Source organism: Pelodiscus sinensis, chromosome 1, assembly GCF_049634645.1.
Source record: "Pelodiscus sinensis isolate JC-2024 chromosome 1, ASM4963464v1, whole genome shotgun sequence".
NCBI classification, from domain to species: Eukaryota; Metazoa; Chordata; order Testudines; family Trionychidae; genus Pelodiscus; species Pelodiscus sinensis.
The window spans coordinates 92585432-92612589 of NC_134711.1; the positions used below are offsets into that span (position 1 = coordinate 92585432).

General features: G+C 52.4%; 1 protein-coding gene across 1 annotated transcript; it reads left to right on the top strand.

The window, feature by feature from the left end:
* Positions 1-1223: 1223 nt before the first annotated feature.
* MFNG (MFNG O-fucosylpeptide 3-beta-N-acetylglucosaminyltransferase) lies at positions 1224-25728 on the top strand. The gene is made up of 8 exons (XM_006118917.4): positions 1224-2390; positions 10559-10607; positions 12009-12111; positions 12831-12984; positions 17507-17592; positions 18021-18186; positions 18775-18860; positions 19260-25728. Exons 1-8 carry the CDS (start codon positions 1941-1943, stop codon positions 19321-19323), a joined length of 1158 nt encoding a protein of 385 aa, XP_006118979.2. The 5' UTR covers positions 1224-1940; the 3' UTR covers positions 19324-25728.
* Positions 25729-27158: the final 1430 nt, after the last annotated feature.

Here is a 27158-nt window from a genome sequence, read left to right on the forward strand (position 1 = left end):
ATGGGCCCAAGGCACAGGTCCAACAGCTGAGGATCAGGGAAGTGTAGGGAGGCCGTACCAGTCCCCTTTTCTGCGTGAAACAGTTCCCTTTAATGGGGCAAGGAGTGGTCATGAGCCAGTTTAGATGGCTTCCGATCTGCTTTGTGTCACAGAGCCCTACAGAACCTGAGACTGGAGCTGGAGATGCCCTGGCAGCTGGAAGGGGGAGCTGGGAAAGCCCCTTTGTGGGGAATTCATCGCTGCATCGGTGCTGAGCCTGGCACTGAGACTGACCGGGGAGGCAATGTGCCCCCTGATTCTCCTGTGGCAGGGCGCTGTCCCAGCCAGCTTGCACGTGGTTCCTATGGGCCATTCTAAAAGCCGCAAAGGTGGGCATTGGAACTCCTGGCCATGTGTCCTTCCCTTCTCAGTCGTCCCCCAGCCCTGCCAGCATATTGCCTTTTGGCTACGTCTAGACTGGCATGATTTTCCAGAAATGCTTTTAACGGAAAACTTTTCTGTTAAAAGCATTTTCGGAAAAATCGCGTCTAGATTGGCAGGATGCTTTTCCGCAGAAGCACTTTTTGCGGAAAAGCGTCCGTGGCCAATCTAAACGTGGTTTTCCGCACAAAAGCCCCGATTGCCATTTTCGCGAACGGGGCTTTTTTGCGGAAAACAGTACTATGCTGTGTACACTGGCCCTTTTGGGCAAAAGTCTTTCGGAAAAAGACTTTTGCCCAAACGGGAGCAGCATAGTATTTCCGGAAAATCACTGACGATCTTACATGAGATCATCAGTGCTTTTCCGGAAATTCAAACGGCCAGTGTAGACAGCTGGCAAGTTTTTCCGCAAAATCAGATGATTTTGCGGAAAAACTTGCCAGTCTAGACACAGCCTTTATGTGTGGGGGGGAGAGGGGGAGAGGAGGGTTGTGGTGCTGGCTCTGTGCCAATGTGGAGCGGCCACAGTGTGGGCCAGATTCCCCCTGACAGCCTGACTCAATTCTGAGGGTGAGGGCAGAAGCACGTTCCCCTTGGGGCCCTAGCACAGGCCACTTGTGGCAGCACTCAGGAGGTGCACTGCCCCTGCCAAAATTCTGCTTGCTAACTGGGGTGCTCCTTCTCTGTTCCTCTGGGTGGCCCTCCCCGCGCCCCCTCCTCTGGCAGGCACCAGTCGCCTTGGAGACTTCCTCCTTCAGGGAGGCTCCAGTCCAGTGGGAGCCCTGCCCCTGGCTGGAGAGGAGGAGCAGCCCTCAGGGCAGCAGCTGTGAGCAGAGGCACAGCTACCCAGATTCCCCACCACAGGCTGAAGGGCCCCGCCTACCCTGAGCCCAAGGAAGGAGTGGGCGGGGCCTGGTGTCTAACTAGAGGGAGTCAGCAGAGCTGAACAGACAGAGCCGGTGGAAGGCAGCGTGCTTGCTCACTCCCTGCAGCCGGCTCTCCCCAGCCTCTTGCCTGCTTCAGCCTCTAGCCTGGGATCTGCCCTGGTGCATCCTTGGATGCTGGGTCAGGCCCTTTGCCTCCAGCCTGGAAACCAGAGTCACTCTCCTGGATATTCCCCCATCACGCCTCCTGGAAACCTGGGATCCTCGGCCCCTGGCACGGAATGGACTCTCCTCCTGGACCCTTGACCTCTCACCCTGATCAGCCCCACACCCAGGGCCCTGGATCTCTCAGCTAGGAGCTTGGGGTCTGGGTTAGTTCAGCTCTGGTTGTGTAATTTGCTGGCCTTCAGGTGTCTGCCTGTCACCTGTCCTCTGCCACCTGCAGTCAGCTCTTCCTGGTCCCTATGTCTCTTTCCTGGTGGCAGCCACCATCCCCAGGGACAATTGTCGCTTTCAGCCTTGATGTTTGGCTCTCTTAAAATGTCCCTGCCACTTTCTGCTCCTCTCCCATCACATTCCATGGCCTAGTTGGGCCTCAGCCCGTCTGTCCTCTCTCTAGCCTCCCCTTTGGGAGGCATGAGGCCAGTGTGGGGCCCACCTATCCTGGGATGTGGCGGAAGAAGCTCCCTTTGCCTGCTAGGTTTCTTGCCATGGCGTTGGAAGCTGGCAGTGATGCGTCAGCATCTCCTCCGCTGGCTCTCCGGAGCAGCCCTGCTCCTTGTCACTATGGCTTTCCTCTCCATGCGGCATCATGGCACTCAGAAGGTGGCCCACGACCAAGCAGTAGGTGATGGGACATCGGAGATCTCAGCACACCAGGCGGAACTGCCCCCAGCGGAGGTGCTGGGAGACAGCAACAGGTGTCAGGAACTGAAAGAGCCACTGGGCCTTTCCAAGGTGGGCTCTAGTGTCCGGAGAGACCTGGAGCTGGGAGAGGTTTTCATTGCTGTGAAGACAACCAGGAGGTTCCACCAGACCAGGCTGGTACTGCTGCTGGACACTTGGATATCCGAGGCCAAAGAGCAGGTGTGTATGAGGTGGGGATGGAGGGGTTCATTTACAATAACGGGCTCGTTGGTGGGCACACTGGGGCCAGGAGGAAGCTAATGCCTGAGGGGGGGAATAAGGAGCCCTGGACTCATATTGATGAACTAGTCATGCTGAAAGGGGGTTAAGAACAACTGTCCCATTCATTGTGTCTCCTACATCATGTCTAACCCTTGATTCCACTGTGCAGAGGGACAGGGGCTTTATTAACTGGATCTGAACCACCTTCAGGCTCAGGAGAAAGCCCTGTAGAGAGACACACGGGTTTAACCTGGCTGTTCTCATGGGCTTGAGCAGAGAAGTGGGATGTGACAGGGACTGTCAGCATCTCACCTAAGCACAGCCTCAGGGTGGCAATTCACTGCTTTCAATCAGCTGCACTAGGGGAGCAGTGTTGCACATTGGTGGCAGCTGTGCTTCCATCAGCTGCTGGGGTTGGAGAATACGGGGGGGGGGGCACCGAGGGGTCTGGTGCACTGAGCTTTCACCCTCAGAGGCCTGATTCCAGCAGCTGATCTCAGCTCTCAAGTGGAATGACTTCATGAGGTTTCAGACTAGCTGCTCCCTCCCGCCTCATGCCATTTGTACACCTCACAAATCCACATCTGGATGAGGCTGTTTGTCCAGGAAGGACTACCGGGGCCCGGAGTGATCAAGGATGCTTGAGGACAAGATGTGGTGTGTTGGCTGAGGAGTGCAGAGAAGCCGGGGTTATCCCAGCTGCAAAGTGGCAGAATCTGAGTGTGTGGGGTTCAGGGCTGGGACTGCAGGAAGGGTGCAGTGGGGCTGCATAAGGGTGCACGCCCAGTGCCTACATGGCCCAGGTCTGTCTCAGTGCTGTCAGTCCCTTGCTTTGCTGGAGCACCAAGTCCGTTCACACCCATTCTGGTGGCAGTTCCTCAGCCTTGCTCTGTGTGCATGGGCTGCTGTTTCTGTGTGTTGGTACTGGAACCTGCATGGTCCTTCCCCCTTCATCCAGCAGAATCTTCAGAGACTAACATCCTGGGGGGAGAGCTGGTTTGTGGCGCATTAGGCCAGTGCACACTTGTGACTCAAAACAAACTTAACAATAGCTGGGGGAAAACACCCTCTTCCTCCTGGGATCGCCCCATGTAACAGGGACAGCCCACAAGGAGCTGGTTGTAGACTCTAGGCATTTGCATTGTTTAAATAGATCAAGTAGGAGAGGCCATGGTACAGGTTTAACTTCTCTAGTCCAGCACTCTCTGGTCCGGCAATATCCATGGTCAGACATGATTTTAGTTAGCCGGGTGTCAGCTTATGGGTGTGGCCAAATTTCCCACAGTCCCATAAAGTGTGTTTACAGTCACTAGTCCTGGCTCTCCGTGTTCTGTGCTGTTATTTAGCTCTAATTTAGCCCGAAATGTCTTCCAAGAGTCCATTCTGGAAAATTCTCTGGTTTGGCACCAGTCAGATCCTGAGGGTGCTGGGCTAGAGAGGTACAATCTGTACCAACTCCGCTGCCCAGTGCCTGCTCTTACTAATCTCAAAATCATTGCAAGGGGTGCTGGGAGTAGGGTTGCCAGGTGTCCGATATTGAACTGGACAGTCTGTTATTTGCACCATCTGTCTGGTAAAGAAATTGAGAAAATACCAGACATATAAAATGTTCAGTATTTTCTGCTTTTCCTGGCTCCGTGCCCGTCAGACATGCGGCGGGAGTGGCAGGGGAGTAGCACTTTTTTTTTTTTTTTTTTTGGCTCAACAAAATTTTCCTGGTACTTTTATTTTTGGGGTGGAGGGTCCGGTATTTTTGGTGAAATCATCTGGCAACCCTAGCTGGGAGGGATCTCTGACTGCCCTGTGGCACTGCAAACACAGGTGCTGCCTAAGGCCCTATCCTGCATGTGGCTTTCAACAGGAGTCGGGGGGAGGGGTGCTCACAGCTCTGCCCAGGCACAGCCAGTTGCAGAATCAGGACTGAAATGTGGAGCAGAGTTTGTGGGGGGTACAGTGAAAAACAGCACTTGAGACAGAGCAGGGCATTCTGGGTGAGGGCCGTTTCCCCTCCACGCGCTGAGCTGTAACTGTCTGGTGCTTTCCACTGCCTAGTCAGTTGTGGTTTGTCAGAGGAAGCCACGTCCTATTTTGAACCTACTTCCTCTATGCGTGTTAGTGTCTGAAATATCGTACTTCCTCTTCTAGACATACTTCTTCAAGCCCTCAGCGCTCTGCCTTCTACTTTCTATTGGCTCTTCGCAGATACCATACTTGACACTTCTTGGCATGTATGTGTTATGTGGGCTGAGCTGTGGCACATGGGTGCCAGGATTACAGCTGGCCACAGTGTTTCCGAGTGGGCTTGCAAAACAGTTTTCCTACCTCAAATGTAATGGGCACCTGTTGGCAGTGTCTAGACTGGCAAGTTTTTCTGGAAAATCAGCAGCTTGAATTTCCGGAAAAGCACTGACGATCTCATGTAAAATCATCAGTGCTTTTCCAGAAAAACTATGCTGCTCCCGTTCGGGCAAAAGTCTTTTTCCGAAAGACTTTTGCCCAAAAGGGCCAGTGTAGATAGCATAGTACTGTTTTCCGCAAAAAAGCCCCGATCGCAAAAATGGCGATTGGGGCTTTTTTGTGGAAAACCGCGTCTAGATTGGCCACGGACGCTTTTCCGCAAAAAGTGCTTTTGCAGAAAAGCATCCTGCCAATCTAGACGCGCTTTTCCGAAAATGCTTTTAACAGAAAACTTTTCCGTTAAAAGCATTTTCGGAAATTCATGCCAGTGTAGACGTAGCTGTCCAGTCTGGCCAGGGGAAGGGGGAGTGAGAAGATTCACCGGGACATCCCAAATTACCTGACCTTTGTCTACATGTGTGGGAAATCTATTAAATTTGCAGACTTCACCACGCTGGGAAAAGTTGCAAGTACACGGAAGGACAGGATCAGAATTCAAAAGTACCGTGACACATTGGAGAACTGGTCTTGAAATTAACAAGATGACATACAAGAAAGACAAGTGCAAAGTGCCCCACTTAGGAAAGAAAAATCAAATGCACAACTACAAAATGGGGGATAACTGGCTAGTGGGCAGCTCTGCTGGAAAAGAGCTCTGTGTATGTCACAGTTAATTGTAAATTGAATAGGAGTCAACAATGTAATGCAGTGGCAAAAAAAATCTAATACCATTTGTGGGTGCCTTGACAGGCGTGCTGTATGTAAGACATGGGAGGTAAGTGTCTTGCTCTACTTCGCACTGGTGAGGCCTTAGCTGGAATATTGTGTATACGTTTTAGGGAAGATGGGGACAAATTAGAGTCTGGAGGAGAACAACAAAAATGGTAAAAGGGTTAGAAGACCTTACCTATGAGGGATTTTCCCTTTGAAAAAAATGGGGAGGGATTTGATAACGGTCTTCAAATATGTTAAGGGCTGCTATAAAGAGGATGTACATCATTTGGTCTCCATGCCCCCAGAAAGTAGGCCAAGATGTAATATGCTTATTTTATAGCAAAGGCGATTTAGCTTAGATACAGGCAGTCCCCGGGTTACGTACAAGATAGGGACTGTAGGTTTGTTCTTAAGTTGAATTTGTATGTAAGTCGGAACTGGTACATATTGTAGGGGAAACTCTAGCCAAACATTTCTCCAGAGCTCAGTTTTATTCTCCCACACCTCACTTCCCTCAGTCCTTTATTCTCAAGCTGAGGTGTCTGCTGAGAAAAGCCGCTCCGCGTCTCCCTGGTCTGCTGGGGGGAAGGGGGGGCGCTAGCTTCGTGTCTCCCTGGTCTGCTGGGGGGAAGGGGGGGCGCTAGCTTCGTGTCTCCCTGGTCTGCAGGGGGGGGGAAGCAGCTAGTGCGGGGTTGCCTCACCCCGTTTGTAAGTAGGGATCCGATGTAAGTCGGATCCATGTAACCCGGGGACTGCCTGTATAAGGAAACAGTGGCTAACTGTAAGGGTAGTTAAGCTCTGAAACAGGCTTCCTAGAAAGGTTGTGAGATCCTCATCATTAGAAGTTGTTAAGAACAGAGTAGCCGTGTTAGTCTGTAACTTTAAAAACAACAAGTAGTCCTCTGGCACCTTAGAGACTAACAAAAATATACATATAGTATCATGAGCTTTTGTAGGCAAAACCCACTTCTTCAGATGAGTTTATTTAGTCTGTCCTCAGCCCAGGGGGTTGGACTTAATGACTTCTCAAGGTCTCTCACAGCCCCTTTGCAAGTAGAATTGTCTGGAAAAAAAAGTGTGTGTGTGTGTGATGTTTTCAAAATGTGCTGTCTGTTGAATTTTATTCTACTGAAAACTTTTAGATTTTCCTCTTTTCCCCTCCTTTTGCCATGTTTTTCTTATCATGCTAGTGACAGAGATAGTGGTGGAAGGGAAAATGGGCTTCACCAGCCCACCTTCCCATGGTTTCAAATAGGCCCCACATTGGCTCTTTAAAAGAAAAACCCAGCCCTGGAAGAGGGCTGTGCAAAGCCCCACAGCGGAGACAGGTACACTTAGGGCCCAGGTGAGGGGAGTATAAATAAAGGCTCAGGGTGTAGCAGAGAGGTGGACTGACTCTCTTGTTCTGGTTGGGAAACAGGAGGGATTTGGCTGCTAGAGAAGTGGGAGGTTTCCTGAGACAGCAGTGCTGGGAAGAGGCAGGCAGAGCTGGGGCAGTTCTGCCCAGGCTGCAGGGCCTGAAGTGAGGCCTCAAGGTACTAAGGCTTCAGGGAGGCAGCAGAAGCAGATCCACACCCCTTTGCCAGTGATGAGTGGCCATTTCAGACTGCAGTTTGCACCTGGGGTAAGGGGCTAGATGATTCCTGGTAGTGGGTCACTGAGGCAAGGTGGGCACAGGGGAGTTCCAAAGGGGGAGGACACCAGAGTGAGGGGGCACTGTAGTAGGGCAGTACCCAGAGGTGGAGAAAATAGATAACCATGGGTGGGACACCAACCAGAAGGAGGCATGCCAGCACCAAAAAGCTGATTCCCAGAGTGTCCAGCAGGAAGCCCCATGGTGGTGAGTCACACCCAGTTACAGGGGTGAGAGGAAAAACTAACACAAAAGCTTCAGCTTTTTATTGGGGAAAAATCTAGGGCTGCCAGATGATTTAAAGGGGGGGAGACCAAACTTGTTGAGCCAAAAAAAAAAAAAAAAAAGAACCCAGAGAGTTAAGCAAAAATAACAATAAAAAAGTATAGCCCCTTTAAGAGCTTTTTGGCTCTAACAGGCTGCTGTCTGGCATCTTGTCTTCCTTCTCCGGGCCAGACAGCTCCCCCACAGAACCAGGTGAGCACCTGGGATTTTCGCCTCCTGGCCAGGAAAAAAAATCAGAAAATACTGGACATTTTAGGTGTCTGGTATGTTCTGAATTTTTTTACCAAACAGGACGTGAAGATTCTGGACTGTCTGGGTCAATAGCGGATGCCTGGCAACCCTAGAAAAACCCCAGAAATTTTGCAACGCCAAGCATGCTTTGCTTTTGAAAAACATGGATTTTTCTACCCCAGGGAAGTTTTGCACAATAAACACCAGACTGTCTGATTTGCAAGGCAGAGGTGTCCCTTTGAGTGGTGGGGGACACCAGGCTCCATCCTGTGAAGGCTTTTGTGTTCGCTCTGGGGAATTTGAGTCCCCAGCTAGCAGCACACAGCATTTGTGCATCCCTGGGACACCCACGCTGGTGAGGGAGGCAAGTATCATTAGCTTGGTGGGGAAAGGAAATCACAAAGGGTAGGGACACTGGACATGGCTATCTGCACAGAGATAGTTGATATCAGAGCTAGGAGTAGGAATCACTTGCTCTCAGTCTTACAGTTACTCCACTAAACTCTGCTGCTGCTCATGCTAACTTAGCTTCCCCTTCTTGTGGTCTGGGGACATGCTTCTGCTCAGCCACAGAGCTTCCTCCTGTGCAGGCAGGCACTTGCATCAGCTGTCTGTATTATCAGTGCCAGCTTGGGTGGCAATGCCATTGAGCTGAGAATCTGCATGAGGCCCCAAGTGGATCAACCTGATTTTCAGAGCTTGCAGCAAAGCCTTCCAAGGAGTGGGGCTGGCTGGGGCTTCTGGCCCCACTCCTGGGGAGCTTCACTGCGGGGTCTTTTATATTGCCTCAGCCCCAGCACCCCCAGTATGATCCCTCTCTCTGGTTGCCCAGCAACGGTTAACCAGTTAAACAATATAATTTTAATTGTATAACTGGCTAACTGTTTTGATAAAAATTTGCATCCCTAGTCTGGAGGTTGCTGGATGTGAGGGAGGTGAGTGTGAGGCTCTGTTTGTCCCAGCAACCCCCTCCAGGCACCTTCAGATAGGTAATGGAGGCACGTGTCTCCTTGAGAGATGGACCGTCGGGTGCCAGGTTTCTAAAAGTGCCCCGCCAGCTCTCTCCTGCCCCAGCCCTCCCATGCAGCCCCGCTGAGGGAAATGGGGCAGGCCATTACTCCAGCAACTCCACCCGGCAGGGGGCAGAGACAGGGCTATCAGCTGCCACACTGGCTCTGCTGCTGCAGTCACCTTCAGGACACAGGGGAGGGACAAGGGCTGGGGGACAAGAGAGTGTCCCTGAGCTCCGAATGAACAGGAGTGGGGGGAATGGGCTGCGTAGCATGGAAAGAACTCTGGTACCTCTGGCTTGGCTTTTCCAGCTGGAAAGCTGCTTCAGAGTTTGGGGGGAGGGAGAGTGATCTCTCCCTTAACCTCACCCCACAGATGTGCGCCTCTCCCCCCGCCACTGCCTCGTCAAACAGTGCTCCCCCCTCCTGTGTGGAAGGTCAGGCAACTTTCCTCACTGCACTAGGGGGGATCTTGCTTTCCCCCAGCGTCTCTCCCTTTGGCACTCTCGGCACCGCCCGCTGCACCCTCTGGCTTCAGAGCTTGTGGCTCTTCGGGGCTGTCTGCCCTTCAGCACATCATCTTCACAACTCTTCCCCTAAGGCTGCCCATTCCAATGATCGTAGGCTGGCTTCCCCCCGTGCTATCTTGGCCCCTTCGCCCCTTGTCCAGTAGCCTGAGGGGGAAGCGGCACCCGGACTGAGAGCTAGGGGTGTGGGCTGCCTTGGCCCACTGCCCGAGTGGTTTGCTGTGGTGCCTGTCGGACTGCTCTCGTGCTCTTCCTGCCCTCCTCTCCCCCTCCCCCCGGCACCCTGGCTTGGGCGCTGTGTTTAACCAGCTTGCGGGCAGCTGGTGGGGAGATTGTTTAAGGCTTGTGTCTCTTTCTTCCAGCCCCTTTGGTTCCTTGAAAGCACATTTTCCGCATGAAGGGAGCTTTTTTCAGCTGGCCGTGATCCCCCCTTGCCCCCTGGGGGGGGATGTGTCACAGAATGGTGACGGGGGGGGGGGAGGGACCTGAGGTGAATGAGGGGGGCTGGGAAGAGCCGGGGGTTCGAGCTGCTATACACACAAGCAGATGTTCTCCTTTTAGCCCACATTTCCTTTGACCGCAAAGCTGCTGCTTTCATCTGCCGCTTGACAACATCCAACCCCCCAGGCTGGGCCTCCCCTCCCCAGGCTCGGCACATTGGGGCTGCCCTCAAGCTCTCCCTTCACCAGGTGGCAGAGCCATGGGAGTTAGGGTGTTGGTTGGGGAACACAACGGGGGTGGGTTGCTCAAGGACGGGACCCCAGGCCCTGCGGGTAACACGGGTGTGTATTGTAATGAAGCCCTCAGAATAGGGTTCTCTCACCTGCACTGGTGGGTTAGTGAGGGTCTCTGTGAAGCAAACAAGACTCCAGGGACCAAAATGGGACTGCTGGGATTCCTGGGTTCCTTGGCTGTCAGGGAGTCTCCCCAGTGTGAACACAGGAGTGGGGTCCCAGCATTGGGGGTAGCTGGCCTCCAGGGCTCCCCACTCCCCTTGCCTCTTGCACAGGAGGGCCGGGTATGTGAACAGGGGAAATCTCTCTGAACTGAAGCTGGGGCAGGCTGGAGAAGCAGCAGGGCACAGGGCTCAAAGAGGATTAATTATCCACCAGCCCCTTGCAAGAGAAGCAGAAGAGGCAGGTGAGCTATGAGCTGGGGCAGCGGCTCCCACTTGCCCCTGCCCAGAGAACCTCTGGGCTGCACAACTTAAGCCTAGCGGCAGGCAGCTGCAGGGAGCCCGAATGGGGAGGTGGGCTGTATGGTGATGTACGGTGACAGCTTGGAGCCAGAGCTGGGCCTCACCCTCTCCTCTCTCTCCCGTTTTCTCAGACCTACATCTTTACTGATGAAGAAGACAAAGCTCTGCAGAAGCGAATGGGTAACCCAGCCTTTCCTATCATGTAGCCCCCGCACCATGAATTCAGGCCCTGAGTAAGGGCTGGTTATCCCCCTCCCATTCACCACGGGGTGCCCCGCTGGATCCGGGCGATAGGATGAACCCCGCTGAGCCCCCAGCAGGAGTCCTGCAGGCTCACTCTAGGGACGAGGCTCAGTACAGCTTAGTTCCCTTCTGAAAAGGGGGCGGGAGGCCGGGCTTGCTTTTTGAAAGGAAGGAGACGGGAGACTGGCGCAGCAGGTGCCGGGAGAAGCTGTTGGATTCCAGCTGCAGAGCTGCTGGCTGGTAACATGGGGGTTGGGCCTCCCTGTCTGCCATCCCAGACACCGGTGGGAAGGAAGGTTCTGTTGCTAAGGCCGTGGGCTGGGATTTGGAAGAGCTTGGTTTAATTCCTGCTTCTGCAACAGGCTTCCTGTGTCAAGCTACTTCCCCTCTGGCTGCTCCCGCATGGGGAAGATGGTACTTCCTTGCCTCACAGTGCTGGCGTCAGAGAGATTACAGCCAGAAGGAAACGCCAGATCATCTAGTCCAGGGGAGGGCAAAATATAGCCTGCAGTCTGGATCCGGCCCACCAAGCTGCCAGATCCAGCCTGCAACCCAGCTGGAGCCTCAGTCAGGCTCCCTTCCTCCCCCCCGTTTCCCCCCCCATACAGCACTCAGAGCAGCCAGCTGCCGGGGGCTATGTGTGCTGCTCTGAACGCTGCAAGCCTGGAGGGAGAGACTGTGTGCTGCCCCTGCCCTCAGCATAAGGCCCCTTCTGCACGCAACTTCCATCTCAGACCCCGCCCCTCTCCATTAATATCATGGAAGTGTGTGGCCCTTGACCACTTTCCAAATTCTTGGAGTGCCCCCCCCCCGTCAAAAATTATTGCCCACCCCTGCTCTAGCCTGACCCGCGGAGAAGATCATCAATGTCCGTGAGGCTCCTATATGCCGTGGTGTTATTAATGCTTCACCAGATCATCTGCATGGTGCAGACTAAGTGTCACCATCGGCGATGAGTGAGCTCGATCTTGCTGGTGCCTTGCTTGTGTGGGGAGAAGTCTGGGATTGAAAGCCCCAGGAGACAAGCTTCCCCTTCAGCCCAGCAGCAGGGATTCCTCCCCTCTCGCCCCCCCAGGCAAGGCTGGTGTTCCTTAGGAAGCAGCTCATGGGTTGTGAACAGGAAGATTGAATCCAGAGAGAAAGGTGGGGAGGGAAAAGGCCAGAGCGATGTGGGGACCCTATTTGTGAGCCGGGTGTGAATGTGAGCCAGCCAGGACTGAATTAACACTCTGAATGATCCCTGCTCTCTCAGGCCAGAAGGGTTTCCTGGCCCAGCCAGGCTGGAGATGGGTGGGGTGGGTTTGCATTGACCTGGAGCTCTGTCTCCTTTCCCTGCAGGTGACCATGTGGTGCTCACAAACTGCTCCTCAGAGCATAGCCACCCAGCCCTCTCCTGCAAGATGGCCGCCGAGTTTGATGCGTTCTTGGCCAGCGGCCTGAGGTGAACACACAGGGGTGGCCTTCACACCTGCGTGAAGGGGCATGGGAGGGAACGTCTCAGCCCGGAATGGGAAGCTGTCACTGCCAGCTGGTAGCTGCTTCTGTGACTAAAGGGGGGTGGGGAGAATGTGAATGGCGTTCCAGTGGGAAAGGGCAAAGAAGGGTCTAGTTTACAGAGGTGCTGATTCAAGCCCTTCACGACCTCTATACATTAGGGATGTCAGAGTTTAACTGGATAGCTGGTTAATTGATAAGCTCACACTTATCAGTTACCAGCATTGGTTAAATTCTTCATAAGGCTGCCAGGAAGCCCAGCCCTGAGGGACCGGAACCCTGGCAGTCCCAAAGAGGTGGGAACCATGGCAGTCCTGGAAGCCCCAAGCGCTGCGGGAGCACCAGCAGCCCCCCTGGGAGCTGTGGTTAACTATGTAACCAATAGAAATGTTACCAGTTACGCGGTTAATCATTTTTCTGCTTTTTGACATCCCTACTGTAAATAAGTAGAGCCCTGTACAGATACAAAATTTTGCATCCACATCTGCATCTGTATCTGCAAAAATGAGCTGCAGATATACACATCCATGGACGCGGATACTGCACATATAAAGCAGATAACTGTGGATTTGCAGGGCTCTATAAATAAGGCTTGTGAGGTGAAGCTGAGTCAGCAGCAGCCTCTTGACCTCACCTCCTCTCGTCTGTCTCCCTGTCTGTTGCCAGTTGGTTTTGCCATGTGGATGATGATAACTACCTGAACCCACAGGCCCTCTTGAAGCTCTTGTCTTCCTACTCTCCAGCCCAGGACGTTTACATTGGAAAGCCCAGCCTGAACCGGCCCATCCGAGCCTCCGAAATGATGCCCAACAATCAGACGGTAAATCCCACACCCCAGCAATGGGGCCAAGCAGCTGACTGGCTCGTGGATTCTCAAGGGAGCTCGTGGGACTTAAACATGTGTCTCGTCACACCTGAAAAAGAGGAGGACCAAAGCCTGGTCTCCACTGGACCCAATCTGGTCCCACGCAACCTGTGACTGGGATCCCATGGGGGCCACGCCAAGACGGCTCAGTTAGGGAAAATTGATAGAAATGTAGCCGTGTTAGTCTGGTGTAGCTGAAACAAAATACAGAACTATGTAGCACTTTAAAGACTAACAAGATGGTTTATTAGGTGATGAGCCTTCGTGGGCCAGACCCACTTCCTCAGATCAAATAGTGGAAGAAAATAGTCCGGCCAGACCGGCCCACGAAGGCTCATCATCTAATAAACCATCTTGTTAGTCTTTAAAGTGCTACATAGTCCTGCATTTTGTTTTAGGGAAAATTGTAAAGAATGGGGCAGATAATCCCCCAAACTAGTAGATCTTTCAGTACTTAGATCCACCAAGTGAAGAACAGAACAGAAAAGCCTCTATAATACCTTATTGGTTACCCGGAAGCAAAGAACATAGTTCCCTTAAAGCAACCCAGCCATGGGCTCCCACTCAGACAGCCAAGTCAGATATGATGGGGATTATTGAAAATGTTGTTCATTGTTTGAAAAAGTGCTGCCCGCGCCAAAGGACTAGATCCATTACCACCAAGATCATGAATATTTGCCCACATATGGGCTTACAGTCAATTCTTTAAAAAAAAAAAAAAAAAAAAAGGAGAGAGAGAATATTGGTTAAAAGAGCATTACCCAGACAGACATGAATAAAGTCTGTAGGTCAGTTTCACAGCAGAAATGGGGAGCTCTGGAACTGCAAAGAGTTATTTCAGAATTAGTCCATAGGTGCAGCCAGTGTTTAGTATCAGGGTGACCTAGATTAGAACTGGAGCTCTCAATTGTGTGGCTCAAACTTCCCCTGACAAAGCATAAGCAGATTTGAGATTAAAAGGATCTGGTTCCACGAGCCCTTTAGCCAGCCCCCTTGCCCCATCTGCCCCTTAAACTGAGCGTGGGCTTGGGGACAGGGGTGGAAACTCAGGGCTGGAAGCTGGCAGGGGGGAGGGAGGGAGGAAGGCAGATGGGAGCCTGGGGGAGGGGCGGCTTAACAGCACAGCAGGTGGGACTCTGGGTGCAGACTGCATGGCAGCTGGGAACCGAGGGGAGGGGTGGCATGGCAGCCAGGAATCGCAGGTGTGGGTCCGGCAGCTGGCACTGCCGGGTGCTGGGCTAGCAACAAAGCCCTGGCGAAAACCTGGGAGTGTGGCAGCAGCAGACATTTTGGTGATGCCCAGAATCTTCATTCGCCCAAGGCTCTGGGAGGGGGTTTGGGTGGAAGAGTGGGTAGGGGATTGGAGTGCAGGAGGGGATGCAGGGTGCAGGCTCTGGGAGGAAGTCTGGGTGCAAAAGGGGTTAGGGGGTCATGCTGTGGGAGGGATTTTGGGTGCTTGGTGCAAGGCTCTGGGCTGGAGCAGGGGATTGGGGTGCGGGAGGATGTGCAGGCTCTGGGAGGGAATTTAGGTGCATGAGTGGGTGAGGGGTCAGGATCTGGGCTGGAGCAGAGGGTAGGGCAGGAGTAGTGAGGGGTGCAGGCCCTGGGGGGGGAGTTTGGGGTGCAAGGAGAGGAGGTTTGGGGGAGGGAGTTTGGAGATGGGAGGGGATTTGTAGGGAGAGAGTGGGAGATGTGGTGCTTACCTGGGGAACCCCCTCCAGCAGTGGCACCCAGGTTGTTGGTGGTGGGGTCTCACCATGCGCTGCTGCCCCAAGGCACTGCTCCTGTAGCTCCCGTTGGCTGCAAGGGTGCTGAGGGTGGGGACAGCGCATGGAGACATCCTCCCCGCTCCCACCCAGGGACATACCGGCAGCTGTGAGAGAGCCAGTGGTAGCAGTGGGGCCACTGGGCAGTTTTAAATCTTCCCGAGGCAGTAAATGGGCTGGGGGACGCATTGGAGGTGGGGGAAGTGCAGGAGGGTGGCATGCAGGGACAGAACTTTGCTGGAGCAGGACAAAGTTGCTGTTATAACTTGCTGATCCTGGTCCCCACATTGCTACGTCCCATGCCTATGGTTCCTGGGAAGCCTCTTGACTACATGCAATTCTTGGTGAACAAGAGTGTCTATTTTCTGAAGCATCAGAGGGGTGGCTGAGTTAGTCTATAAGGATAAACTTAAAAAACAACAAATGGTCTGGTAGCACTTTATAGACTAACAAAACACGTAGATGGTATCATGAGCTTTCATGGGCACAACCCACTTCTTCAGATGACCTATTTTCTAAACCTCACCAGTAATTAGCTACATGGATTAACATAAGGCAGTTGCCCATTTCCCACCATTTCATAGACTCATAGAACCATAGAGCTGGGAGAGACCTCAGGAGGTCATCAAATCCAGCCCCCTGCCCAAGACAGGACCAATCCCAACTAAATCAACCCGGCCAGGGCTTTGTCAAGCTGAGACTTGAACACCTCTAGGGTTGGAGATTCCACCAGCTCCCTAGGTAACCCATTCCAGTGCTTCACCACCCTCCTAGGGAAATAGTTTTTCCTAATATCCAACCTAGACCTCTCCCACTGTAACTTGAGACCATTCTCCTTGTTCTGCCATCTGTCACTATTGTGAACAGCCTCTTTCCATCCTCTTTGGAACCTCCCTTCAGGAAGTTGAAGGCTGCTGTCAAATCCCCCCTCACTCTTCGCTTCTGCAGACTAAATAAACCCAAATCCCTCAGTCTCTCCTCATAGGTCATGTGCTCAAGCCCCCTAATCATTTTGGTCACCCTTCGCTGGACCCTCTCCAATGCGTCCACATCCTTTCTATAGTGGGGGGCCCAGAACAGTACACACAATATTCCAGATGTGGCCTCCCAGGGCCAAATAAAGAGGAATAATCACTTCTCTGGATCTGCTGGCAATGCTCCTCCTAATGCACCCTAATATGCCATTAGCCTTCTTGGCTACAAGGACACACTGTTGACTCATAGGGCACACATTTCCTGGTGATTTGCTGTATATTTCAAAGAGAAATGAAGAGAGTGCTATCTCTACATTCACAGTTACCTCCATTCATCTGAAGAAGTGGTCTGTGCCCACAAAAGCTCATGATGCCATCTATATGTTTTGTTAGTCTCTAAGGGTGTGTCTAAATTACACCCCTCTGCTGACAGAGGGATGTAGATTAGGCACATCGCTATTGCAAATGAAACGGGGATTTAAATATCCCGTGCTTCATTTTAATAGAAATGGCTGCCGCTTTTTGCTGACGTAGCACTTTGCCGGCAAAAAGCGGCAGTCTAGCTGGGGATCCGTCCACAAGGAAAGCCTTTTCCGACTGATCCCTTATGCCTCGTGCAACGAGGTTTACAGAATCAGTCGGAAAAGGCTTTCCTTGTCGACCGATCCCCGTCTAGACTGCCGCTTTCTGCCAGCAAAGTGCCGCGTCGGCCATTTCTATTCAATTGAAGCGCGAGATATTTAAATCCCCACTTCTTTGTAATAGCGATGTGCCTAATCTACATCTCTCTGTCGGCAGAGGAGTGTAGTTTAGACACACCCTAAGGTGCTAGTTTTTTCAGTTACAGACTAACACTTACAGCTCTGAAACTGCATTCACAGTTCACTGAGGTGTTAATATCTCCCTTTGATCTTTGACTTAGAATATAGTGATAGACAGGAACTGTTTGGTTACATTGTTAACCTCTAACCGTATTTAGTAAACACACAAAAACACAAGCATTGTCTAGAAATGTCTTCAAAGGTTGAATCTGGGTCAATTTGCCTGCAAGCTGCTTAACCCTTTCTTGCTCTGTGTCACACAACCACAACACCATGTGCTGGCTTGGTTCCAGAGAGAGAGAGAGAGAGTCTCACCCATATTGCTCCTCAAGGGGAACCCCATCTGTGCAGCTGAGAGATTCAACTCATACAGCTCTACCAAGAGGAAGCCTTTGCTTCAGATGGACATTCCCTTCTCGGAGGGAGAGAAGAATTCCAACACTGTGTTCAGCTGATCTGCCTTCAGCCTCTGCTATGAGGGTCCCTCCTTGCAAATGGGCTAAGGCAGGGTCGGGGAATCTTTTTTGGATCAGGGTCTGCTGACTCCCAGAAAAATCAGTTGGGGGCTGCACACAAGTGAGAAGCTGGAGTGGGGGCTGGAGCACCAGCATAGGTTCCCCGATGTTGGGAGGAGATCCTTAAGCCTTAGGGGCCAGATCCAGGCATGCCGGGGCCGCATACTGCCGGGGCCTTAGGTTCCTCACCCCTGAGCTAAGGGAAGAATTCTGGTCCCATGGCAGCAGTACATTTGTCCTGAATTTTTGACCAGCTGATGCTTTGAAAGCAGACTCTCCTCTATGCCACTCCGTGTTGTGGAGCAGAAGGTGGGTTGTACCTAATGGCCAGCGTTTTGGTGTTCAGACCTGCAGGTACGGAAGCAGTGGCAGTGGTCAACCCCTTTCTTTTCTCTCCCCAGAGATCCGTGCACTTCTGGTTTGCTACGGGAGGGGCTGGATTCTGCATCAGCCGTAGGCTGGCCACCAAGATGGCACCTTGGGCCAGGTGAGCCGTGAAGTCAGTAGCTATGTCAGCATGTATGTATCAGGAACCCAGCGGAATGTCACGGAAGGTCATGCATAAATTGTAGTGTGAATGTATATTTGCACACGGGGTGTGTGCGAGAGAGGGCACAGTCAGTGCGGGTGTGCCTCCCCAGCTGTGAGTGTGTAAGAGCAGGCAAGGAAGGGTATGTATTTGTGCTAGGGACCCCCTAGAGGCTCCACACTTGCTGGGCTCTATCTGCCTGTTGAGCAGAATTGACACGTTCTTGGGTATCTGTTCATAAATTCTTGTCGTGCAAACAGGCAGAATTGGCTGGCTCCTGCCTCTTCACAGCCAGATCTCTCACGATCTCTCATCCCTCTCTCATACGGGGATCCCACTGGAGGTCTGTATTTTCCCACTGACCAATGCAGCCCATTCTCTTCCAGCGGCAGTCACTTCCTGAGCACCTCAGACCTCATTCGCCTCCCTGACGACTGCACCGTAGGCTACATCATTGAGTGCAAACTGGGCGGGCGTCTGCTCCCCAACGCGCTCTTCCACTCCCACCTGGAGAACCTGCAGCTGATCTCCAGGCCCCAGCTCCCAGAGCAGGTGAATAGAAGAGAGGGTCAGGAGAAGGAGACGTTGCAGAAGAAATTTGGAGGGGGCGGAGGGAGAGGCGAGGAGCAAGTGGGCCAGGGTAATGGTTTACGTCACTCTGGCGGTAATTGTGACACTGATTGAATCAACCGCACATTATTTTGATGAGGTTTTCCCTGACAAATGTGTCCCTAGACGCTTCTCTGCAATGATGGGCGAAGGATGAAAAGGCAATTAACTAGCCAGTGAAATTGCTGCCAGTCAAAGAGCAGAGGGAGAGCCCTCCACCCTGGAGCTGCAGGGGCCAGAGGACATGCCTGTTGCCCACCCATGGGGCCCCTGCAGCATAGCCCTGCCATGGAGGAAGAGATGGGGGCTGGAGGAAATGGAGGCGGAAAGGGGTGAATGCCTGAAGCCTGGCCTTGTAAATCAGCATGGGCAGAAGGGTTGTGGGCATGGGAAGCAAAGCTTGTAGAGTGGCTCCCAACGGGGGAATGATGGGAGCATCTGTAGCCCAAGCACATAAAAGCAGAGAGCTGCCAAAGCTGCCTCCGTGGTCCCTAACCTCCCCCTTTCCTTTCTCATGGTCTGTCCCTGCAGGTCACCCTCAGCTATGGTGTCTTTGAGAAGAAACTCAACACCGTTGAGCTGTCTGGCCCCTTCTCCCAGCAGGACGACCCCTCCAGGTGGGTCCCTGAGGCTCTGGCTTGGCCTAGAGTCTTTGCTGCAAGCACGGTTGAAATAGGGCAGGGGGAGGCTGCTGCTCAGGGCTGAGGTGAGTGGGCAGAGCCGCGTAGCTCGAGCTGGCATCCTGCCTGCCCTCTTAATGTCTGAGGCGTTCGCTTTGGCCTTGGCTGGAGCTGGGCCTGTGTTGCCACTGATTGGGTCTGGATCCAGGGCTCACCTCCAACCATCCCCACGTCCTTGTGAAGTTTAGGAGTCTGGAGACGTACGGCTCAAGCACTACCTGCAATGCAGAGTGAGAGCATCTGGTGTGGGATGGGGCACCGGGGAGACGCGCTCCTCCCACGCTGCTTCATTTGGCAGTGACAGCGCACGCCTAACCTTCCTCCTCTCTCCTGCAGGTTCCGCTCCCTTCACTGCCTTCTCTACCCGGACACTGGCTGGTGCCCACGGCCTGTCGGCTGATGACGAATAAGCTCCCACACCCAAAGGGGCCAACTCAGACCAACAACCCTCAGGCTGTGTTGTGCATGGGGGCACCCCGGGAGTCCGGGCGTGCCCTCTCCCCTGTGCAGTGACCACCCTGGAGCCGCACGCTGCAGTGAGGGACAGCTTTGTGGGTCAGTGCTTGCTGTGCAGGGTGAGAAGGTAGGCTCCACAGCAAGGCGCCCAGGTGGCAATGTGGAAGGACGCCATTGGTGGGACGCTTGAAGGCAGCCCAGTTTCCTGTAGCCTCTGCGATACTTGTGGAGAGTGAGGAGGGGAGGGAGTGGGAAGCCGACATGCCTCTGTTAATGTAGGCAGTGCAGCTGTCGCCCTGGCAGTCCCAGGGCATTCGGGACAGAAGTGGGAGAGGCAGCCTTATGCCTCTGTTAGCACAGCAGGACTTGGGCCACAGCGGCTGGCTGTGCAGGAATAGATGGAGAGCAGGTGCCCCCTGCTGCCTGAATGGAGCATATCTCTGCATCCATCCGGAGCCACACCGACTGCATGCAGGGAGCATGGGGACAGAGTGTGAATGGAGAAACACCAGCCTTCACTGCCATCTCTGCTGAGCAGAGCCCCTCCCTTTATGGCCTCAAGCCCTTTCTCACTGAGCCTGTGCTGGACAAGAGCCTTTCCTGTCTTCCATTTGTCGAGCCTCTGCTGGCCAGAACTCCTCTTGCCCCAGCCTCCTTGCTAAGCCTCTGCTTAGATAGTTTGGCTACATTCTCAAGTCAGAAACTCAAGTCCTTGATAAGCCATTTAAATAAAATGAGATTGTCGTCATGTCTTTATGCTAGCTCAGCCCTGGAGTAGCGCTGCACCAGGACTGGCCTGGGGAAGGGATGGGGGGCGGGGAGGGAAGGAGCAGGCACTGTCGTCTGATGGCTGGGTGGAGGTGTGTGCAGGTTTGTGCATTATTCCGATGGGGCTATTGCTGTCTCTCCTTGAGCATTCTTGCTTTTCTCTTCTCCACTGGGGATCAGGATAATCCCTCTCTCCAATAGTCTGTCCTTTAAGATTAGCATCCAACCCCTACCTGGCTGGAAGGGCTGTGAGAGGATAGACTTAAAGAAGGATTTGGAGTGGGAGAAAAGGAGAGTGAGGTAGAAGACGGGAGGAGGAGATAGTGAAGGCGCATACGGGAGCGGATTGGAGATTGTGCATTTAAAAGCTGTGCCAAAAACCTCTAATTCACAATGGCATGAAAATGGAAGGGCAAATAGCTTATTACCCCTGCACTTCAGCCTTCCAGGCACTAGGGGACAGCTCTTTGTCAGTGCAGCAGAGAGAGGAAGGAGTGAGAGGTGGAGCTGGGATGCCTGCAGGGTTGCGGACTGTTCAGAATGTTTCAAGATCCTGGGGGGGACTGTTTCTTGTCCTGGACTGGTCTTGTGTTACCCAAAGGTCCCTCCCTAATTAATGGGAAATGAATAGCAGTTATGTTTGGTTCTTGCACACATGGAGAGGGCAGACTGGGGGAAGCTTAAAAAAAAGCAAAGAAACACGTTCAATGTCAACTAGCGCTCTGAATAAAAGAAATGTAAAGTGGTTGCCTTTTCAAGGGAAGGTGAAAGTCAGTGGTATATGAGGGACTTCTGTATTTCTGTGAGAATGCAGATGAAAGTGCCATGTAATCTCTCAACAGAGTCATCCGGTTTGGAGAGAAATCTTTAACACAGGCTAATAGAACTGCATCTGCTGCAGCTAGTATGATAGAAGCTCATGGAGAGTGCCACCATGTCGTCACCATTTTGCAAACCAGTCAGCCCAGCACCTTACAAAGTAACTACAGGTGTCCTGGCTTGCACTGCAGACTCTTGTGCCTGATACTGAAGGGTTAAAAATTACATGTTTCAAAGGTGTTTTCCACCTGGGCAAAGAGAGTTCAAGAACTGAAAGTGTGCTTTGATTTTTGTGGAACAAGAATACACTGGCCTCTTGTCACTTTCCAATCCAACCATTTCTTCCAGTCACTGATCAACTTCTGAAGAAGTAAATGGCTCTCAAGTCCTGCTTTTTGTCACAAGAAATGCACCCTTTCATCTGGAAACTCCTCCCTGACCAGGAACAAGGACTTGCTCACAACAATTACCTCTCCCTGCGCATATAATGGTTTTCTTGCACAGTGACAATACGAATCAAAGCCATTGGAAGTGAAGCCACCCACGCTTCAGGAGTAAGAGTCTGACAATCTGTAGAGATTAAGAATGAGTTTGAAGTCCCTGGTGTAAGAGAAGAGATTTGGAGGCTTTCAAGTTAACCAGGACATGAAAAAGCTGACTGGTTGCGCCTCCTGAGAGAAGAAACTAGTACCTACCAGAGGAGTCTACAGTGCTCGGATTCCCCTCCCCCCCCATTTGAGATCTCACCTCATATGCATTCAGTGCTTAGATTAAAAAAAGCCAATCATATCTGAAGAAGTGACAGCAGGTGCAGAGGCAGTGAAAGCACAACACAGTGGGGAGGGGAAACTAAACAACAAACTCTGGGAAGATAAGCTGCAGAAATAGGAGGTAAGAGCTGGATCAAGGCCTCACTGGGTATAAACTGGCACAGCTCCATTTATCCCAGTTGAGAATCTGGCCCTGAAGGGGTCGAGTCCTTCAGCAGGTGAGTCCAAACCTTCTTAAACTAGTGGAATATTTTCTAACCATACCAGCAAGCACCACTCCTGTGGAGAGCAACTGCTCTCATGAAGAACCTGCAAACTAATGAGGAGAGGAGGATGTGGCAGAGCTTGGGAAAGCAAGGTTGTGTTAAAGTGAACTACAAAAGAGCCTGTGGTAACTGCTCCGGTACTGTACCAGAAAGAACAGGGCTTCTCAAAGCAGACAAAGGGATCCAAGAGCATTTCTTTAAGCACAAAAAGCCAGCTGAAGGAGACACTGGCAACTTGAAATATGAGCAGTGTTAAAACTCGAATTAAAATTAGTTTTCAGAACTATCCCTGAATCAGGGCTGTACAGTTTTATTGGGAACCATCTAGCACACAAGCTTTTTGCAGAATTTTTTCACTGTCCTCTGTGGAAACATTGCGAGGTTTGAGTCTTTTTGACCTGCTCTGTAAGATGTTTGTCACCTGCGGCTGTGAGAAGCCCACGCAAAGTGGTGAAACTGACTAAGGCCCCATGCTTGCAACTGACTGAGCAGAACCCCATTGGCTGGCTGGTGGGTGGGTGGGTAGGATGGGGAGCTTTAGTGTGGCACAATTCACATGATCAGGGCCTTACTGACTATCCACAAAGGGTAAAATCCTGGTTTTATTGAGGTCAACGGGAGGTTTGCCTCTGACTTCACAGACACCAGGATTTCACACAAAGAAGGGAAATGGCGAAACTGACTATACACAAAGCACTGTCAAATACGCAAAGGAAACAAGATGGAAAAACTACTGATGACTGTTTGTTCCCCCTCTCTTCTTTCAGATGTTGTCATGCAGGGTGTCACTTGTAGGTAAAATAAACTCAGAGAAGACTGTGGTGACTTAAGAGTGTTGAGACCTCTTCACTGCTGCCCCTTGACAACTTGCATTTTCTGCCTGGGGCAATTTGATCTGGCTTGAATTCCCAGAGAGCTAAAAACTCATTTATTCCGCTGTTTAAAATGTGTGTGATTAATTATGGACCTCAAGATTGGTGATTTGCCTATAGCTGATGTTTAAATTGCTTTCCAGGATTTGGTGAGCCCATCTCAGGTATTCAGACATCTCATGTGAATGTACTTCATTACAGCACCCATTGCTGTCTGTTCCTGGAGCCAGAACTTATCAGTGAGCTTTAAGGAAAATGAAATGGGATGCTTTGTTCTTGGATTCTCTGACTCCGGCCTATCTCCTGCTGGAAATTTTGTCAGCCCTGTATGACGCAAACAGGACTGATCAGGGGCGCACAGGCAGGGAGAGATTGCTGTAACTCCCATGTAATCACAGCTGGAGCGGGCAGAAGAGGGTTTGCTGTAGAGGGCCCTTGGGACAGGGATCTTTGGGGGTAAGCAAAGCGGTAAGGGTGAGTCTGAGAAAGGGTCTGGGAGAGAAAGCCGGCATAGGGAAATTGGACAATGTTGGGAAGGGAAGCAGAAGCAACTTTCTCCCCCTGCCCTCCAAAGTCAGATTCCTGTGTGGGGCAGGCTGGTCAGATGGGGTGATAAGGGGCTGCTGGCATAGAAGTGTAAGAGAGGAGAAGAGGAGACAGCCAGAACGAGGGACTGAGATAAGGCCAGATCCTCTGCTTGTGAAAATTAGTGTCGCCTCATTGACTTTAGTAGCTGCTGATTGATGCCAGCTGAGGATCTGTCCCATTGGGAAGGGGTGAGGGCACGTGACTAAGTGTGGGAAGGGAGAGGCAGCTTGTGCAGGAAAAGGGAGACAGGCTGGTGTCCCCCGCCCCCACAGCCAGGCCAGTCCTGCGGCTAAAACGGCCTCCATCATTCCTTCAGGTCGGGCGGTGCTTGAGTGATGAGGCGCGTCTCTTGCTCTGGGGAGCCATTCCCTGTGCCGGCGCTGTCATTATTTACGCTCCTTCTCTGCGGTGTCTGTGCCGCTCGCGGCTGGGGCTGCGCTCTGCAAAGCACACACGCCTCTCGCTTCCTGGGCTGGCTATTGCCATGGAGCATCACTGCAGGAGAGAGCACCACAGCGCCAGTGCCAGCCCAGCCCTACTGCTGCTAGAAGGCTAATGCTGAAATGCAGGAGCTGCCTCTCCTTCCCCTTGCCACTGGGGGCGGAGCTTTCTGCTGCTGGGGGTCTGCGTTGCCAATGGGTGACGTTTTGCTGGTCATTGACGCTGGTGGCAAGTGCTACAAGGCTTTCTGTCCCATAGCTCCCAATCTCCTTAGGCCCAGAGCTACAAAGGTGTGTACGCACCTCATTCCAATTGATATCAATGGCAGGTACCTAAATCCCTTTGAGGATCTGGCCCAATGTGGTTAGCTGAGTTGGAGTGTGCTGGGGAGAAAGGAGTGAGCCCTTTTACAAACAGGGGCCTGGGCTCTTTAATGACCACAGAGCAGTGAGGATCTTACGTCTCTGCCAAATGCCAAGACTTCCCCCATCCCAGTGGGTCACAGTTCCATGCTGGGCTCACCAAGGAGAGCGGCCTCAGAGCTGCCTGCACCGCGATTGTACCGCACCAACCTGGTCCTTGGAGGTCAGAAGGGATGGTTCCATTTACAGGTAGGTTAGACGCCAGTATTTGTGCTGTGTATTTACTCTGTATGGTGGTGGTACAAGAGGCCCCCGCAGCTCTAGATGCTGTACGAGGACTCGGGCCAAATCTGAGATGCGCTTGCCCAGGGAGTTAGGCTGGCCTGCCACAGCAGCAAAGTGCTCCTGGGGTGGGCAAAACTGTGCCTTTGGTGATACGACTTGTGAGAGTCAGAAGAGACCCCTCTCCAATTTTCCAGTCTGACCTCTTGTATATTGCAGGCCATCAGCACCACCCAGCGCCCACATACGAAACCCAGCCGCCTAAATGTAACCAACATGGTATAGTGGGAGACTTGATAGGTGCTGCAGGCAGAGCAGCACAGGAAGTGAGGTGCACAATGCCCCAAGCCCTGCAGTGGCAGGAAACCCCTGCAGAGGAAGGTGAAAGACCCCCAAGGGATTTGGGGGGGGGGACATGTGGCAATCAGCTAGAACCTGAGCATGTGAGCAAGAAGCAGCCACTCAAGCACTGGAGAGAGAGAAAATACTTGGTGTCCCTTCAGGGCTCTGGGCCCCTTCTTCCAGCCTCCTCTCTGATCAGTAAAATCAGGAAGACCTGCAAAAAAGGAGTTTTGCTGGTAAACAATGTCTACAGTAGGTGCTTTTGCTTGCACACCTGAATTGCGCAGGGATTACTTCTCACACCCCAGGCCAGCATAGTTAAGCCAGCAACAGTATGAAGTGTAGACTTGGCCCTAGCCAGAGACCGTCCCTGCCCCCAAAAGCTTAAGGAGACAAGATGGGGGGAACCCGAAATGTTGTGCACAGGTCCCACTGTAAAGCCTGCAGTGGAATGCCAGCGTCATGCCCCCTTGTTGCTACATGAAATGCAGCTCAGTTTCTTGGAGTTGTCTGCTGGTGCTGGTGCTGATGCCTTTGGAGGGAGCAAGCACACTCCCCAATAATACTGATGTACAGCAAGAGGGCCTCACTGTGTCTCCGTCACTGAAATCCCTGCTGCAGAGACTGGCCAGACTCATTTCACTTGTGACTGTGTTCTGCTGCAGCTGCTTAGAAAGCTGCAATAGGCTTCTTTAACCGGGGGCTTGGTTTTGAGCCAGAGAGGAGAGAGAGAGAGAGGATGTCCCTGCCCTGTGTAGCTGGCAGAAGGGGAGAGTTGAGCCCCCCCCCCCCCCCAATCCCCTTGGTGCTTGGTTCCATGTTATACCGTGTCTGTTTTTAGAAACAGTGGCAGATTCGCGAGCTGTGCGGAGTTTCTGAGGGGACATATAAACCAAACAGCTTGCCATCTGCTCTATTGTCCTGGGCAGCTGGGGTCGGGGGAGAGAGAGCCCCAGCAAGGGGAATGGAGGGAATGAGAAAAGTGGAGGAGATAATGAAAGCAAATGGTGTGTGTGAGGGTGGGGGATAGGGAGAGGGGGGAAGAAATGGGGTAAGAGAGGAAGAGGATGAGGGCAGAGGAAGGGTGAGAACATGAGCTAGAGGCAGAGAGGAAAGAAAGAGTCTGAGGGAAGAGTGCACAAAAACAGGAGGAAGAGGCTGAGAGGTGTGAATGAGAGTCAGCAGAAGGAGTCTGGAAATGAGGCGGGGAGGCTGGATTGGGAGTGTGGGGTAACTGAGGGGACATGAAGTGAATGGGGAACAGGCAGAGAACAGCACAGGAAAAGCCCTGGATGCCCCACTCTTGGCCAGGCAGGGCTGCAGACCTTCTCTTTGCCAGGCCAGCCTCCAGTGCTTGACGGTGTCTCTCTCTCTCCACTGAGGCAGGCAGTTCTGGCATTTCTGGCCCTAGCACCAAACTGGCCTGGAATCTTGATTGCAAAAGAAACAAACAGGACTTAGTGGCCTGCGTCGCCACTCCCACGCTAGGCTCCCGTCTTGCCTTGGCTTTTATTGAGTGCCGCAGGGCAGACCTCACTCCAGGCTTGGCAGCAGAGTAAATAACAGCCACATTGGCCTCTCCAGCCCCGGAGGGAGGAGGGCTGGTTTTAATCAAAGGTAAATAACAGCCGGTATTCTCTAACCCTTAATCCAATTGGAAAATAACATTCCAGCACAGACATGCGCTCGAGGCCCATGGGAGGGGAAGACAGTGACTGCAACGGGATTGGCCAGCAGCAGCTGCTCAGCACAGATAGAGCCAGAGGGAACAGCGATGTGAAAGACCTAAAGGGGCAGTTAGTCTGTGCTGCCCTGCTAGTACAGGATTGTTCTGGGCCATGTGATCTCCAGGGCTTTTCCAGGTCTAGCTTCAATTGTTCTAGGCCTTGGGGAGGCCACCTCATCCCTATGTAAGCCAGGAGTAGTCTATTATTTTCTGTCAAGATACGCGTTTCTGGCCCAGGAGCCAGACTCCAGTGAAAATAATAACAATAGTGATACTAATAAGTAAATAAAAATATTTCCACGTCCATTCAAAAGCACCTGGTGGTTCAGATTTGTTGATTCATCCTATGCAGGCAGAGTTCACTGCCTACATCCTCCTCCTGTGCTCCACTGCATCCAGTGGGGAGATGGGCACAAGCTGGATCTGGTTCTGAGTCAAAGCAGAGGGCTGCTCCAAACACCCAGGCCCCAAACACTCCTAAACCCTGGAGCAGTTGGCATCTGTATCCAAATTCAATTGTGGGGAAAGACTGAGCCCATCCTC

Excerpts from the sequence above, each read along its gene's own strand:
- MFNG (XM_006118917.4), top strand. The coding sequence starts at position 1,941 with ATGAGGCCAGTGTGGGGCCCACCTATCCTGGGATGTGGCGGAAGAAGC. Across the intron at positions 17,593-18,020 it reads AAGATGGCACCTTGGGCCAG|CGGCAGTCACTTCCTGAGCA; the intron begins GTGAGCCGTGAA and ends ATTCTCTTCCAG. Across the intron at positions 18,861-19,259 it reads CAGCAGGACGACCCCTCCAG|GTTCCGCTCCCTTCACTGCC; the intron begins GTGGGTCCCTGA and ends TCTCTCCTGCAG.